The sequence below is a fragment of the Siphateles boraxobius genome, unplaced genomic scaffold (assembly GCF_051911475.1).
Source record: "Siphateles boraxobius isolate OS27281-9 unplaced genomic scaffold, OSU_SipBor_1 2, whole genome shotgun sequence".
Lineage (NCBI taxonomy): Eukaryota > Metazoa > Chordata > Actinopteri > Cypriniformes > Leuciscidae > Siphateles > Siphateles boraxobius.
The window spans coordinates 16,540,559-16,554,594 of NW_027508810.1; the positions used below are offsets into that span (position 1 = coordinate 16,540,559).

General features: G+C 38.7%; 1 protein-coding gene across 1 annotated transcript; it reads left to right on the plus strand.

Moving 5' to 3' along the window:
- The first annotated feature begins 429 nt into the window (after positions 1–429).
- Positions 430–8,443, plus strand: foxo4 (forkhead box O4). The gene is made up of 3 exons (XM_077236125.1): positions 430–2,566; positions 3,153–4,620; positions 5,235–8,443. The coding sequence occupies exons 1-2, from the start codon at positions 2,135–2,137 to the stop codon at positions 4,596–4,598; spliced, it is 1,878 nt and encodes a 625-aa protein (XP_077092240.1). The 5' UTR covers positions 430–2,134; the 3' UTR covers positions 4,599–4,620; positions 5,235–8,443.
- Positions 8,444–14,036: the final 5,593 nt, after the last annotated feature.

The window sequence follows — 14,036 nt, forward strand, 5'->3', positions numbered from 1 at the left end:
TGTATATAAACTTGAATTAAATTTTAAAACTACGTAAGAAACCGAACCACGGGGCCATTTCAAATAATGGCGCGTCTTAACGATAACGACATTGTTGCGTAAACATCTAACATAAAAATAGCTTCCATTCACTTGATCTTAATTTTAAAAATGAGATTGCCATTTTAACGGGGACCATGTGGACAGCATGAGTTCAGGGGATTCCACTGCAGATCTATAGAGGATTAAGGATCTTCTTCACCCGATTCATAACAACATAGAGATCCTAAAATGACAAAACCATTTAGCACCAGTCAGGACTCGCTCTCACACTCACACACATATTTAGAAACTATTACATAACATTTTGCGTGCTCAGTTTTTTTCGGGAGTTCTCTCCATTCTCTCTGGTTGTGTATTTACGGACACGGTACATCACATGACTGACTTCAATTCCCATCAATCCCTTCGACGCATGCGCACGACGCGTTGTCTGGCAGTGGTAAACAGACGTCAGAAGGGAGTCTTCGCCTCGAGTCAAAACAAAACAAAACAAGAAAGATCTACGAGGAATAGCTGTTTGTCTATCTCCATTAACAGCAGAAGATAAACGATTTCGCATTGATTTCATGAGACGACCAAGTTACTGAAAAGAAGCAGGTTTCTTCGACTTTTACCGGAGGGATTTTAACTCATAAAAACTGGAGTTGGCTAACTAGTTACTCTCTCTATAGTAAAACTACGCTTTCGAGTTTTGTCCCAGAGGCCGAGGGGCCGGTGATTGGCAAGACGCGGACGGGCTACAACTTTTTTTCTTTTCGAAGAACATATCGACTGTAGTGGGATTTGGGAAGGCTTCAACGGGACGGACACGTTCGGCTTAGCTGTGCTCGCGCGAGCATCGTGTGTAGCTGCGTCTCGAGGAACATGGCAGATGGTGACACGCGCCAGCAGCACACAGCGTGGAGGACAGTGCAAACTTGAACGACAGTAACACAGATTTTTTTTTATTTTACGGTAAAAAAAACATAAAACAACCCGTTATGACCGAGCACTCCTGTAAGATGTTATCTTGGTATTTTTTTAAATGTAAAATTTTGATCGTGATTCATTAAGTTAAAGAGCGTTTTTCCCCGTAGGGCTTCTTTTGGCGATTTAACATTCTTGCTCAACGCATTTGAGTTATGATATACTTTAAGCCTTGCATTTATTTGTTTTAACTTAATAATTGATCCCATTTAAAAAATAATATGGGTTTGTTGACTTTGAATGGCAGCTCTAAAAAGTAATTTCCATTCACTTGAATTCGTTTACAAGTACAGAGAGTAACGTTATTCCTACATTGTACAGAAATACAACACTCAGTTTACAAGAGGGGTTGTTGTACGACGCGTATTAAGGTGGTTTATTGCTTTTGTAGAGTTCCTCAATTTGTCTGCTCTGTTTTTTTCTTGTTCTAAAGTCTAATTGCGAAAACCAATCAACCATTCGCTGCTATCATAGGAACCAGTTGGAGTTGGATATTTTAGCAATTACGACGCATGTTTTGATTGGTTTTGCTATTTCACTTATTTAACTGCTTATAATTTTTATCCGAATTTATAAATAATTTGTATCTGTAAAAATGTGTTTAATTTCCCATGAGAAGTTCATAGATTATCCCGTCACTCCAGCGCGTCCTCTTTCCAGAGTTTTATTTCAGTAGTTGCTCTTGACAATCCAGCTGTTTTGATGTGTAGTGAATTTCCTTTGTTCCTTCTACATAAACAAAGAGACCCCCATTCTATCCTCGTTTGCTCTATGTAAATCAGATGGTTTATGTTAGTTACTATTAAGGAGATTATTTGCCCCCTTTAATCTCCAATCTGAGGATTAACTGACGCTATATTGGTGTGCTCAGATTATTACGAATGTGCTGTTACCATAGGCAGTCACGGTTAAATTTAGTCTGGATTCTGTAGCGTAATATATAAAGAAAAAAAGAGAAAAAATCCTAAACAAAATTATTTTACTTATTTAGTTATAAATAGTCATACTCTTACTTTCATCGCCCAGTTGGTGTAACGTTATTGAACCGTATTTTTAAAAGCATCGCGCCAAAACTGTTTCACTGAAATCCAGCCTTCGTCTGAAATTATCTGGATTGCATCGCACAATGGAGGAAGAAAACGTACCCCCGATTGACCCAGATTTTGAGCCGCAGAGCAGACCGAGGTCATGTACATGGCCATTGCCTAGACCCGACATCTCATCTGTCAAAGCCGGCGGGGCAGACGGCTCAGAGTCCGCTGCTGGAACTCCGCCCGCCGAGGAAGATAAACACGAGCCTCAGCCAATCATATCCGAGCCTGAGAAAGTCGCGCTCTCTGAGGGCGGGGTCGTCGCTGGAGTGGGCGGGGCCACGCCTCGAAAAGGCACTTCCAGGCGTAATGCCTGGGGTAATCAGTCCTACGCAGATCTGATCAGCCAGGCGATTGAAAACTCGCCAGAAAAACGACTTACACTAGCGCAGATCTACGATTGGATGGTAAAAACGGTGCCGTATTTTAAGGACAAAGGAGACAGTAACAGTTCTGCTGGGTGGAAGGTACGTAGAAGAAAGTATTGATTGATAATTTTGAGTAATAATAATAATCAGGGTTTGAAATTAACCTTTTCACTCACCACCCTAATTAGCAACTAAAATTAAGTTACCGGCCAAAAGAAAAATATCAGAAATAAACCACATTTTCAAAACTTATATTTAAATATCATATTGAAATCTATTTATTATAGATTATTGAAGCCTCTTCTCCACTGACATTCATTTAAAAAAAGTTAATGATCATTAAAATCATGCCCCAAAATATCATCATGATGAAAAAAGTTACACCCCAGCAATATTATTTCATAATGATAAAATGTTCATGCTTCACAGTAAAGATAATGGAGGGCGCTTTTGGTGTCTGTATAGTGGCACGCAAAAGTCGTGGATGTGCAGCATTTCTTTCAACTACTGACAGGTAGGGACGGGAGTGAGACTTTGAGTGTGATGGAATGCAATCAAAACCCTCTGAATTCCTAGTGAGTTAATAGCGTTCAAACCCTGATGATCCTAAACCTTGTTATGCAGTAACATTGTTTCTATTTCATGTTGTTTAAATTTGAGATTATATATTTTTTGTCCTATTTAGAACTCCATTCGCCACAATTTATCACTCCACAACAAGTTCCTGCGAGTCCACAATGAGTCCACGGGAAAGAGCTCTTGGTGGATGCTCAACCCTGAGGGTGGCAAGACAGGCAAAGCCCCGCGCCGCCGCGCCGCCTCCATGGACAACAGCAGCAAACTGCTTAAAAGTCGTATGCGAGCAAAGCAGACTAAAAAGCAAGCTGGAGCAACTGGGATTGGGGGCTCTGGAGCTGCCCTGCAGGGTGAGGGTGCTTCTGGTGCCAGCAGTGCTGACAGTCCCGGGACTCCCGGTCAGTTTGGAAAGTGGGGAGTTAACAGCAGCAGCCCTTCCTCTCGTGGCAACCTGGATGACCCCGACATGTGGACGAGTTTCAGGCCACGTACAAGCTCCAATGCCAGCACTCTGAGCGGCAGGCTTTCTCCCATTGCCACGGGGCAGGAGGACGAGGATGACCTACCTGAGGACGGCCTTCTTGGTGGCTATTCTACAGGGAATCTTCCCCCAACACTAACTGAGACCCTCATGGAAGAACTGGATTTGATTGACGGGCTCACTTTAATGACGGGTTCGCAAGGGGGTGCGAGCCCAAGCACGGCTCCCCCTGCCCCGCCTCAACCTCTACCCTCTGCATCCACTCTGCTGCCTCGAGGGTCCAGCTTTCCCTCATTTAGGCAGCTGCAACCAACAAAGGCTTTGCAGGGATCCACTCCATCAGGTCCGCAGAGCTCGGTTCAACCCACCACCAGATCCAGCACAAGCCCTTCCAGCTTTGGAAACTCCCTCTTCAGCCCTCTGCCTGGTCCTGGTCACAGTGGTTTCACTGCTCGCGTGCCCTCCAGCCTCGAAGCTCTCCTGACCTCTGATTCGCCTCCACCAAGCGATGTCATGATGACCCAGATGGATCCTCTCATGCCTAGCCAAGGAGGTGGTGGCCTTTTGGGGCTTGCAGGATCTATTTCCAGCAGCCAAGCCAAAGCAGGTCAGATGATGTTGAGCAAAGGCATTGACACAAGCACAGTGGGGCAGATGAGCCTTCAACCTCAATCCCAACTCCAGCACTCACAGATGGGCTTTGGAATGATGCACTCATCCATGAACCAGGAACCGCCTCAGCTTGCAACCATAAAGAACCAGCATCATGTGCCAGGACCTGGGCTTCTGCAGCATGGAGCTGTCCCGTCACTTGGTGGGAACGGAGGCCTGCAAGGCCTAGGGCAATTTGCGTCAGCGCCCTGCTTCATGCCCTCCCACGACCGTCTACCTACAGACTTGGATATTGAGATGTTCACTGAAAACCTGGACTGTGATGTGGAATATATTATCAACAGTGATCTTATGGATGGAGACTTGGTTGACTTCAACTTTGACCCCATCATACAAGGTGGACAGAGCTATACTGGCCCAGCGACCACACAGAGCTCCTCCCATAACTGGGTGCCCAGCTAACTCCATTTAAAGATGAGAACAGGTAATGTATCAGAATTTTGGTTTGCTTTAAGGCAGTGGTTCCAAAACCTGTCCTGGAGTACCCCCAACACTGCATGTTTTCTTTGTCTCCCTAATCAAACACACATGATTCAACCCATCAGCTCATTAACCCAAGTCATAATGAGCTGATGGGTTGATTCATGTGTGTTTGATTAGGGAGACAAAGAAAACATGCAGTGTTGGGGGTACTCCAGAAGAGGTTTGGGAACCACTGCTTCAAGGGATAGCTCGCCCAAAAATGACATCTCACCTTCATGTTGTTTCAAACCTGTATGACTTACTTTTTTCTTCAGAACACAAAAGAAGACATTATATATATATATATATATATATATATATATATATATATATATATATATATATATATATATATATATATATATATATATATATAAATCTTGCAATGAACATCAGTTGGGTCAAATGTTGTTTTGGCCCCATTGACATTAATTTAACAAAAATGGTTGAAACATCCTTCAGATATCTTCTTTTGAGTTCTGTTTTGAGTATATGGTTTTACATTATTTATATTAAGCTGCTCCTCTTTGTCTCCTAATGTTATTTTTTTTCTATTTATTTTTTATGTTTTTACAGGATTGTCCCTCATCCTTAAAACAACCTTGAAAACAGATGTGGCACATTGCCAGAAAATATTCTCAAATCTTTGCCTCTGAATTTGCCATTGTACCTCAAATACATAAACTGCTTTGGCTAAGGACAACACACTTGGCCAAGAACTTCTTTCAGAATTTTTCAATTAGATGACAAAATCAAACCTCATACATGTCAAGTGCCAATGTCAACTGAAGAGTGTGCTGTTGGACACAGAGAACATGGTCTTGAAACATATAGTTTTTTCACTTGTCTTATATGTGCAACTTTTTTAGTGTGTGTTTGAAAGGTGCTGTTTTTTGGCAAATCTTAGACTAAAGAAGCACAACTAATAAACAGCTAATCATGTTTATTGCATTAAGGCCTATGATGTGCAGTGTAAGATGGAGATGGCGGTACTCCTTGATCTTCTTCACACTGATAACGGAAGTCATTCAGCCAGGAGGATCAAACTCTGCAGCTTTTCTTGATGTGAACTCATTGAACAGGAAGTCTGAGCAGCCGTGATTCTGCATTGATGGAGTGACTTGCTGTTGCTCTCAGCCCCCCTCTGAGGACGAAAACAACATGGCACCACAGGAATGTTAAGTTGAGAACAACATTAATTGGTGATGGTTGCAACAACCCCTGAACACAGAGCAGCTGAACTGTTACGCTGTGCTTTTAAAAGCGCTCTCTCAACGATATGATGCATAGTTGTGCATCAAAGGGCTGAAACGTTGCTGAAAGTTTCAAGGTGTTTGGTGACATTGTGGTTCAATGTGCAATTAGCTTGACTTTTATGACCTCTGCTCTCAAGGGGTTTTTCCTGTGATGTGTTGAAAAGGCTGATAACTGAATGATGATTTAACTGTCTGCTCTTAAGTGTTTGTTAGTGGTGACAACAGTATGAAGAAATGTGATTTTTTTTCACAGGGCATTTTGATTCATTTTTAATCCTGCCAACAGGTTAATGGTATAGTGTTATTGTTGGAAACTCTGTGCCCTTTTGCAGAATGCAATATCTAAAGATTTTTTTGTGTGTGCTGGAGGGTGTGTGTGTACATTTGTGTGCGTGCAAATATGTTCAATGCTCCCGAAACTTGATTCCAACACACAGACAACAGAATTCAAAGTTACGGTGAATCATTTCAATAAGGCACAAAAGAAAGTTTGTTTTCGGAGTTATATGCTAGTTTGAAGCGAATCTTGAAGAAACATGGCTACGATAATTAGATGTTATGGTTCCTCTGGCATGTTTGACTTTGTCCACAGAGGCATCCGAAGAAAAAACTATTTTCTTATTGATCAGTTTTTCATAAACAGCACTACTCACATTTTTTTCATTTTTTTTTTATTAAAGGACAAAAACAGTTGGATATAACGACTATAATTCTAATTTAGATTAGAGAGTTATCGTTAACAGACTAATAAAAAAAACATGCTGTTAATTAGCTTTTTTTAATGGTCATTTTCTATGTAATCTTTTATTTTTGTAAAATATAAGATGCATGTAGATTTTATACAGTAACCAAAGGAACACTAAGGACTGCATGTTGGATGGATGGACGAATTGCAGTGCGAATAAGCTTTACAAAACCTTTCCGAAAAATCAACATGTAAACTAAATCTTAATTTGATTGGTTGCATGATTACGTTTATCAGAATACAATGCTCCAAAAGTTAAAATATGCTATAATTGTTTGTGCAAAAAAAAAAAAAAAGCATCATGACCTTTCTAGGCAATGATACATCTCAAAATGCAAGACTGGTCCAACCGAAAAGGATTAATCCAATGTTTCACTCTCAGGGTAATGAAAAATAACAATTAAAACAACTTCTGTAATGAAGTAATGAGATAATTATGTTATGACTTTAATGCTCACGGCTTTGTCTAAATTTTAAGTCATTTATGCAAGCCAATGTCACAGATATTTTACCATTGGAGAAATATAACTAATGTTGCAGTTTATAATGAGATTTAAATGTATGCTTTTTTAGAGTTCCTACACAAACTTGTAAACTGCCAATGAACACTATAGCATGTCGCTCCAGAGCAAACCATACTGTTTTAATGCCCTTTTTTTAATCAACTTTCAACTTACCTTTTCTGTAACAGAAGGGTTAACTTTTATTTTCTCAGATGGTTTTTACTCTATTAGTTTAAAACCAACAGTCTGAAGGTTTATTCATTTTAGGGGTGTATAAATTGGCTTCAGTTTGAGAGTTTGACATTAGTTACTCTTATGACACCAATGTAATGGTCTGAGTACATTAGATTACCTTAAAATGCTCTCTCCTTACAAAGGAATCATTTTTATCATTGGTGCTAGATATTAAATATGACAATTAAAGAGGGCCATATTTGATTGGTGCATATGTAGATATCAGGGCCTTTAATAATTTTATGCAACACATATTGAATACAATTTCTTAATGTAGAACATAGTGTACCTTTGTTTTAATTCCCAAACTCTCCGTTTTTCTATTCATTATAAAAGAAGCTGTGAATGGGGAGGGAGGGACTTTGCCATCTCACCACATATTGTGAATGGGCTCAGCGTGGTGTAACGTTTGATACAGCAACTGATGATTTCCAATCAACCGTTTACATAGATGTTCTTGTCTTTTGGGGCATCTTTTCTCATGTTTTTATGTTTGTACTTGTAATGCAGCTATGTGGTTGTTATACCTGCATGGTACATCTTCCAGAAAGCGTTAGGCTGACAGTAACCTTTGTCATTTTCTTTTGTCATTTAAATGTGTTGATATAAGTTGAATTTTTATGATTAACACCGTTGCTTTGTTTAATTTCTCAAAGTACAAATATTGTATTTGCCTCATTAGACAGACGTCACAGGGCTGCTGCATGAAATGCAGGAATTCCACACCTTCCCTCTTTCCAAATCACAATCTCTCTTTCCTTGTTTGATATTATCCTTTTCCCCCTTTAGTATTCATTCTTTTAGTTCCTTTAATTTTTCCAAAAGTTTGCTAAGTATCCCAGTTGATAACACAGGACATTAGTTTATGGTCTGGGTTGGGTTTTTCCTCCGTTTTTGTTTTGGGTTATGGGGGGATGTAAGACTGACGAGTTGTGCATAGCCAATATACTGTATATGTACTTGATTGCTTTTTGTTTGTCCCCCTATATTTTGTTAGTCAGAGGCCATTGAAAGCAATAGAAATAAACCTAATCTGTTTAACAGAGACTGTTTTGTTATGTTCATTCTGTCATTGGTCCATTCATTTGACATTAGCACAGATGCAGGGCATTCATTAAATCTAGACTAAATAAGCAGTAGGGTGATTATATAATTAAGGGTACATTTCAGATCAACAAAAAAATTAAGAAATCAGTGTGCTTTTCTGCAAAATAATCTAGTTGTTTCCATTATATACCCCCATATTGTTCTAAATTCATTAGTTTGCAAGCTTAAGCTCAAATTACTTTTTAAATATTTAAATGAAAATAAATATTCGATTCATTGTTTTGTCAACTGTTACAGACAAAAGTGGTGTCATAGAAGACATAAATGAAGTACTACATGATAAAACATTTGTTTGAGAGTTCTTGAGCCTATTCACCAGGAGTTTTGAGGTTGTCTGTCTTTTAAACTGAATAACGGATATTCTTTGGTATACTATCATCAAGGATGGATATTTTTTCAACATAATTCTCCATTACACTGAATTTAAAGTTATTAAACGTTTTTATGTAATACTGTTCACTCTAGAGGTGTCCTTTTTATCATTTTTATTCAATTTTAGCCTACATTTAAAGGGTAACTAAACCCCTGGTCAGAGCCTGACTCCACCCACTGGCAATATTTGAAAAATGCTGGAAAGGTGGGCAGAGCCCAGCGGAGGTGGGCATGCACCTGAGACGCATCTGTCTGTATGGAACTTGCCTACCTCACCAATAACCCCCTTACGTCAGGAACCACCGCAAACATCCAATAGGAAAATTCAACTGCAGTAGCCACCGTTCAACCTGAAGAGGGCAGCACTCAGACGTTTTTACACCATTGTAGAATTAAAACACTTTATACACAAATGTCAAAAAAGTTACTTGAATCAATGAACAGTACTAATAATGCCCAATTCTTACAGATCATCAACTAAAAAAGTTGGTTTAGGGTTTAGTTACCCTTTAAAGATTTATGACGCAAAAATCACACGTAACACAGTTGACAGATAAAGTAACAGTTGACAGGAGTAACACGGGTGACCGGATGCATTAGGAGAAAAAGAGAAACCTTTCTTTAAAATAAAACCTTTTTATTTTGACAAGTGTCAGCAACAAGTAATTAAGTAACTCTCTTGAAACAATGGAGAAAACAAACATCAACTTTAAAAAATGCTGAGGCTGTGGATCAACTTCAGGACTCAGAGTAACCTTATTCTATATCACTTGCTTTCTCTCTCTGGACTGGTGTTTGGCTTTTCTCCAATATGCTCGTTTCCTTCTCTTCTCCCTCTCACTTAAATCTTTCACTGTCTTCACCTTTCCTAGCTTTTTGTCCTCATGCCACGTCTCTCTGTGTTTCTGTAAATACACAGCCCTTCTCTCAGCATCAGCATCAGCAGTACTTTGTAAACGCATACTTACAACAGCCAGAGAAAATTTAATATTAAAGAGTCAAGAGCCTAACTAAAGCAAACCATGACCACCATCATGGTGACTTAAAATACAACTACTGGTTTCATTAAAACGGAAATTAAATAAAGTAAATATGGTTAGTAATAAGTGAAGCTGGTAATGCTGTTTGTGGAGTTGTTTAATCCTCCTCTGCTGAGATCTCCAGAGATTTAACGTCTTATGCCGGGCGTACACCAAAGGATTTTCACAGTCCCAGACTAAAGACCGGCAGTCTTTAGGAATCTTACTGGAGTCTCACCGCGCTCCCGTCGTCTCGATCGTTAAATGTGAGGTGATAATCTGCAGTCGGCGACCCGATTTATGCCAGTCTTTCTCTAGTCTTTCATATCAAACATGTTTGATATTATCGCAAGTCTTTAGTCTGAGACTAAAAACTGTGAACCCAAGTCTTTAGATGTGAGCTGATAATCTTATAAAGTCTTTTTCTAAATCTTTTCAAAGTCTTTAGGTGTAATTTTTTAGTTATGAATGAACAGCTCGTTTAATAAAAATTTTTTTAGCTTATTTTTAATCAAAATCAAATCGTACTATTACTGTACATAATGACATGTCCCAGTGTTTGCTACCCCTCAAGTGGTAGTTCTAACTTCTTTCTGAACTGCAAGTTATGTAATTAACATTAGTGAAATATGAATGTGACCGAGCTGGGGTCTCAAATTTTACACATTTTCAGAAATGAAGATGGACAGACTTTTCCCCTTTTAATGAAATAAGTGTGTAAAAACGGTACATCACTCACATTAGAATAAAAAAGCCATCAAATAAACGTAGAAATGTAATGTAATAACGTTAAAATAATAATCAATCTACTTGATATCCTTGGAATTATTTAAACAAAAACATTCACAGCAGAGATGTTCTGTAAAACAGCTATCATACTAAAAAATATACTTTATTTTCTTATATACTATTTTAGGATAGATAGTGTGCACATTGGGATGCAGGCTTGTTACCCTCTCTGCAAAAAAAAAAAAATCTAATTATGAGAGTAATTATATAGAAGTCTTATGAGTCACACACCCAAGATTTTCACTTACAGTTATATTTGCATATGTTTGCATTGTTACCCACATCTATTTCTTCTTTTTTTTTGCAGTGAGAGGAACAAGCCTGCATACCAATGTGAACACTATCCATCCTAAAATAGTATATAAGAAAATACAGTAAAAAAAATTTAGTATGATAGTTGTTTTTACAGAACTTCTCTGCTGTGAATGTTTTTGTTTACTTGAACTTAAATTGAAGTTTTCAATCCATTAAACAAATTAAACATAACACCTTCCACCATGTATTTTCCTCTTCCACAGTCGGTGATGCAGGGAGTCTTGTGATTGGTTTTCAAGCAAGCCAATCAGAAAGGAACAAGAAAGTGAAACTTTGCACATGCAAAAGAGAATGTCTGCGCACATCCAAACACTTATTTTAAATGCAAAATTAATTTTAGTTCGCTCAAAATATTTTCTTATCTGCGCGACGAAAATTTCTCCTCAAAACTCAGGTCACTCGCGTGCGAAATGCCCTTTTGCGCGCTCAAAATGTGATCTTGCGCGCGCAGAATTGTGACCGAATTCTAACCTCATAACAAATGCCCGAAATCACAGGCAAATTGGTGCTCGTTCACGCGAGTGACAATCACGCAGTGTGAATGAACAAAGACGCGATCTGAGAGAATCGCCGACGAGTCACCGACGCCCGTGAGATATTTGGCATGCTAAATATCTGGACCTGTCGCAATTCACAATCCTGCTGTGTGAATGTGTTCTGACTGAAAACTACATCGGCGATGACCGACAGCCAATGAGAGAGCAAGATACAGGACAGCAGGCTGTTCGGGGAGTAGTTATAGACCAGAATATTAGTATTTTAGTAGATAGGCCTATATTTACAATTATATCAAACAGAAACAAAGCACAAACATTTGCATGGCCAGCAGCAACAGCAGGACATTTGCAAAATTATTTATTTATACCCAACTCTTTTTGCAAAACACAGTCCTTGCTCCCCTCGTCTTCTCAACCATTTCCTGCATAAACTGTTTATTTTTTATCATTTTTGCTACAAATCAGTGCACAGACAATTTGGATTGCAATCTTCTTTTAGGCTATCATTTTTAATAACAAATTCAGTGTTCGAGCGAAAACTCCGGTCTCACGCACGCGCGCGTGATCTTCCGTTATTTCCTGATGACTTCTCGCGTTTGTTTGGTTGTGAAATGTAGTTTGCGGACCAGGCAGAAGTTGTTCTTTTGTAAAGTCATGCAGTGTGAAACCTCCTGTCGCCGATCCATGGTGCAGTGTGAACACAGCAGCAACTGAATGTTACCCCAAATAGTCATGCAGTGTGAAAACAACAGTGACCCGATTATTTTGAAAATAGTGTGGTCTGAACTCGGCATTATCTTCAGTTGATTTCATCTAAGACTGTGTCTGGAAGTCAGTTGTAGTTCTTGCGTTTCTCTTTCCTTCAGTGGTTCTGCTTGTTAACAGCAGGTGTTCATCATTAATGCTCAATTAACACTGATACATTGTCAACCGTGTTAATCCCTGTCAACTGTCTTACACTTGATGGGTAACACAGTTGACATTTCTTCCATTTTAGGAACTTGTGCTAACTGTAGACCTTGAACATGTCCCCACATTACCTTGATCAACTCGTGTTTTTATACATCTTCTCTACAATTTTGTAAATATAATATCTAAAGTAAGTACACAAGACCATGCTGATAACACGGTTGACGAGCAATTCATCTACTCAATGTGTACACAATAATAATGATTAAAATTTGAAGAGGAGGAGTAGAAACTTACCACACTGTATTTAAAATTCCCGCCACTGAAGGACGTGACATCACATGATGTTGGACATGTGACTTTTGAACAAACCATTGCTGATTTATAGGGGTTTTGTCAATGGGTAACACAGTTGACAAAGATTTCTCGGACACACACAAAGTTAATAATTTAATAGATATAAAAAAGTGAATTAGTTTTTAAAATACATTTGCCTTGTGTTAATGATTATTTTTAACAAATAATGATAAAAATAATATGCAAAAACATGTATTGTAGCCTAGTGTTAATTTGAAAGGCAAATCTTGACTTTTAGCAAATCGGACAGCACAAAAACTGCAATTACCAGTACAGCACATGCATTTTCTCCTAATTAACTTGTGGAACTGGTTTACTTTTCTGCATGAAATAAAGAGAAATGTGCCTAAATATAAAAGTGATCATTGCTTGAAGTGAATATTAAGTAAAAATTGTAAATACAACCCATGGACTTCAAATGTACCCCTAATTATATAATCACCCTGTAAGGGGTATACAGTTAAAGACCCAGAACCAGATATGAAGAATGAAGACCCAGAGTCAGAATTATAAAAAATTAAAGAAAACATTTACTGAAGATAGTTTGCAGTTTCATCAGCAGAAGTCAGCTTCAATACTCGCACAGGAGTTCATAGGCCGCCCCGCTTACAGTTACAAAGATCACAGCAGTTATACGATTTCCAAGGTCTAAGCTACGTCATTGCTTACAGGATGAATGATTCTCATTGGCTATGAAATAGATAAACACAGTAATTTTCCACACATATACAGATAGACTGAAGCATATCTCCATGATTATGCAGCTGAAGTTAGGCACGTCATGACCTTCCAGGTCGCAGATTTGGGTTGCTGGGCGCCAGCATGTCCAGAACAACAACTCAGTCAATCTCCAATAATGCCAGTGGTTCCTTAACCTGTAACCAAGAAGACTAACACACACACCGACACACAGCTTTTCCAAGGTTGGATTTGGCCAGGCTCTCACTATAAACAGGAGAGTCCTCTCAAAACATCAAGATAATGCGTTCTTTCTCTCAAGGATAGCTAAACTTTAGTCTAACTGGAAAGAAAGGCTTTAACAAAGAAATGGCCCCTTAAACTATTGGCTTCAATGACCCCTATATGTTTTAACACATTGAAGACCTTTCTCAAACACAAAACAAGTCCCTATTTCATTTCTGGAAGCTGGGTTAAATAAGCAAGCACTGCATTCAGATATCAAATACAGACATTAAAGAATACATGAAAAGAACATTTCAGTAATCACACTGGTAACTTATATAAATAAAGTAAAATCTCCAGAGAAGTCATTCA

Coding starts and splice junctions, on each gene's coding strand:
- foxo4 (XM_077236125.1), top strand. CDS start 2,135: ATGGAGGAAGAAAACGTACCCCCGATTGACCCAGATTTTGAGCCGCAG. Junction 2,567..3,152: donor ACAGTTCTGCTGGGTGGAAG/GTACGTAGAAGA, acceptor TGTCCTATTTAG/AACTCCATTCGCCACAATTT.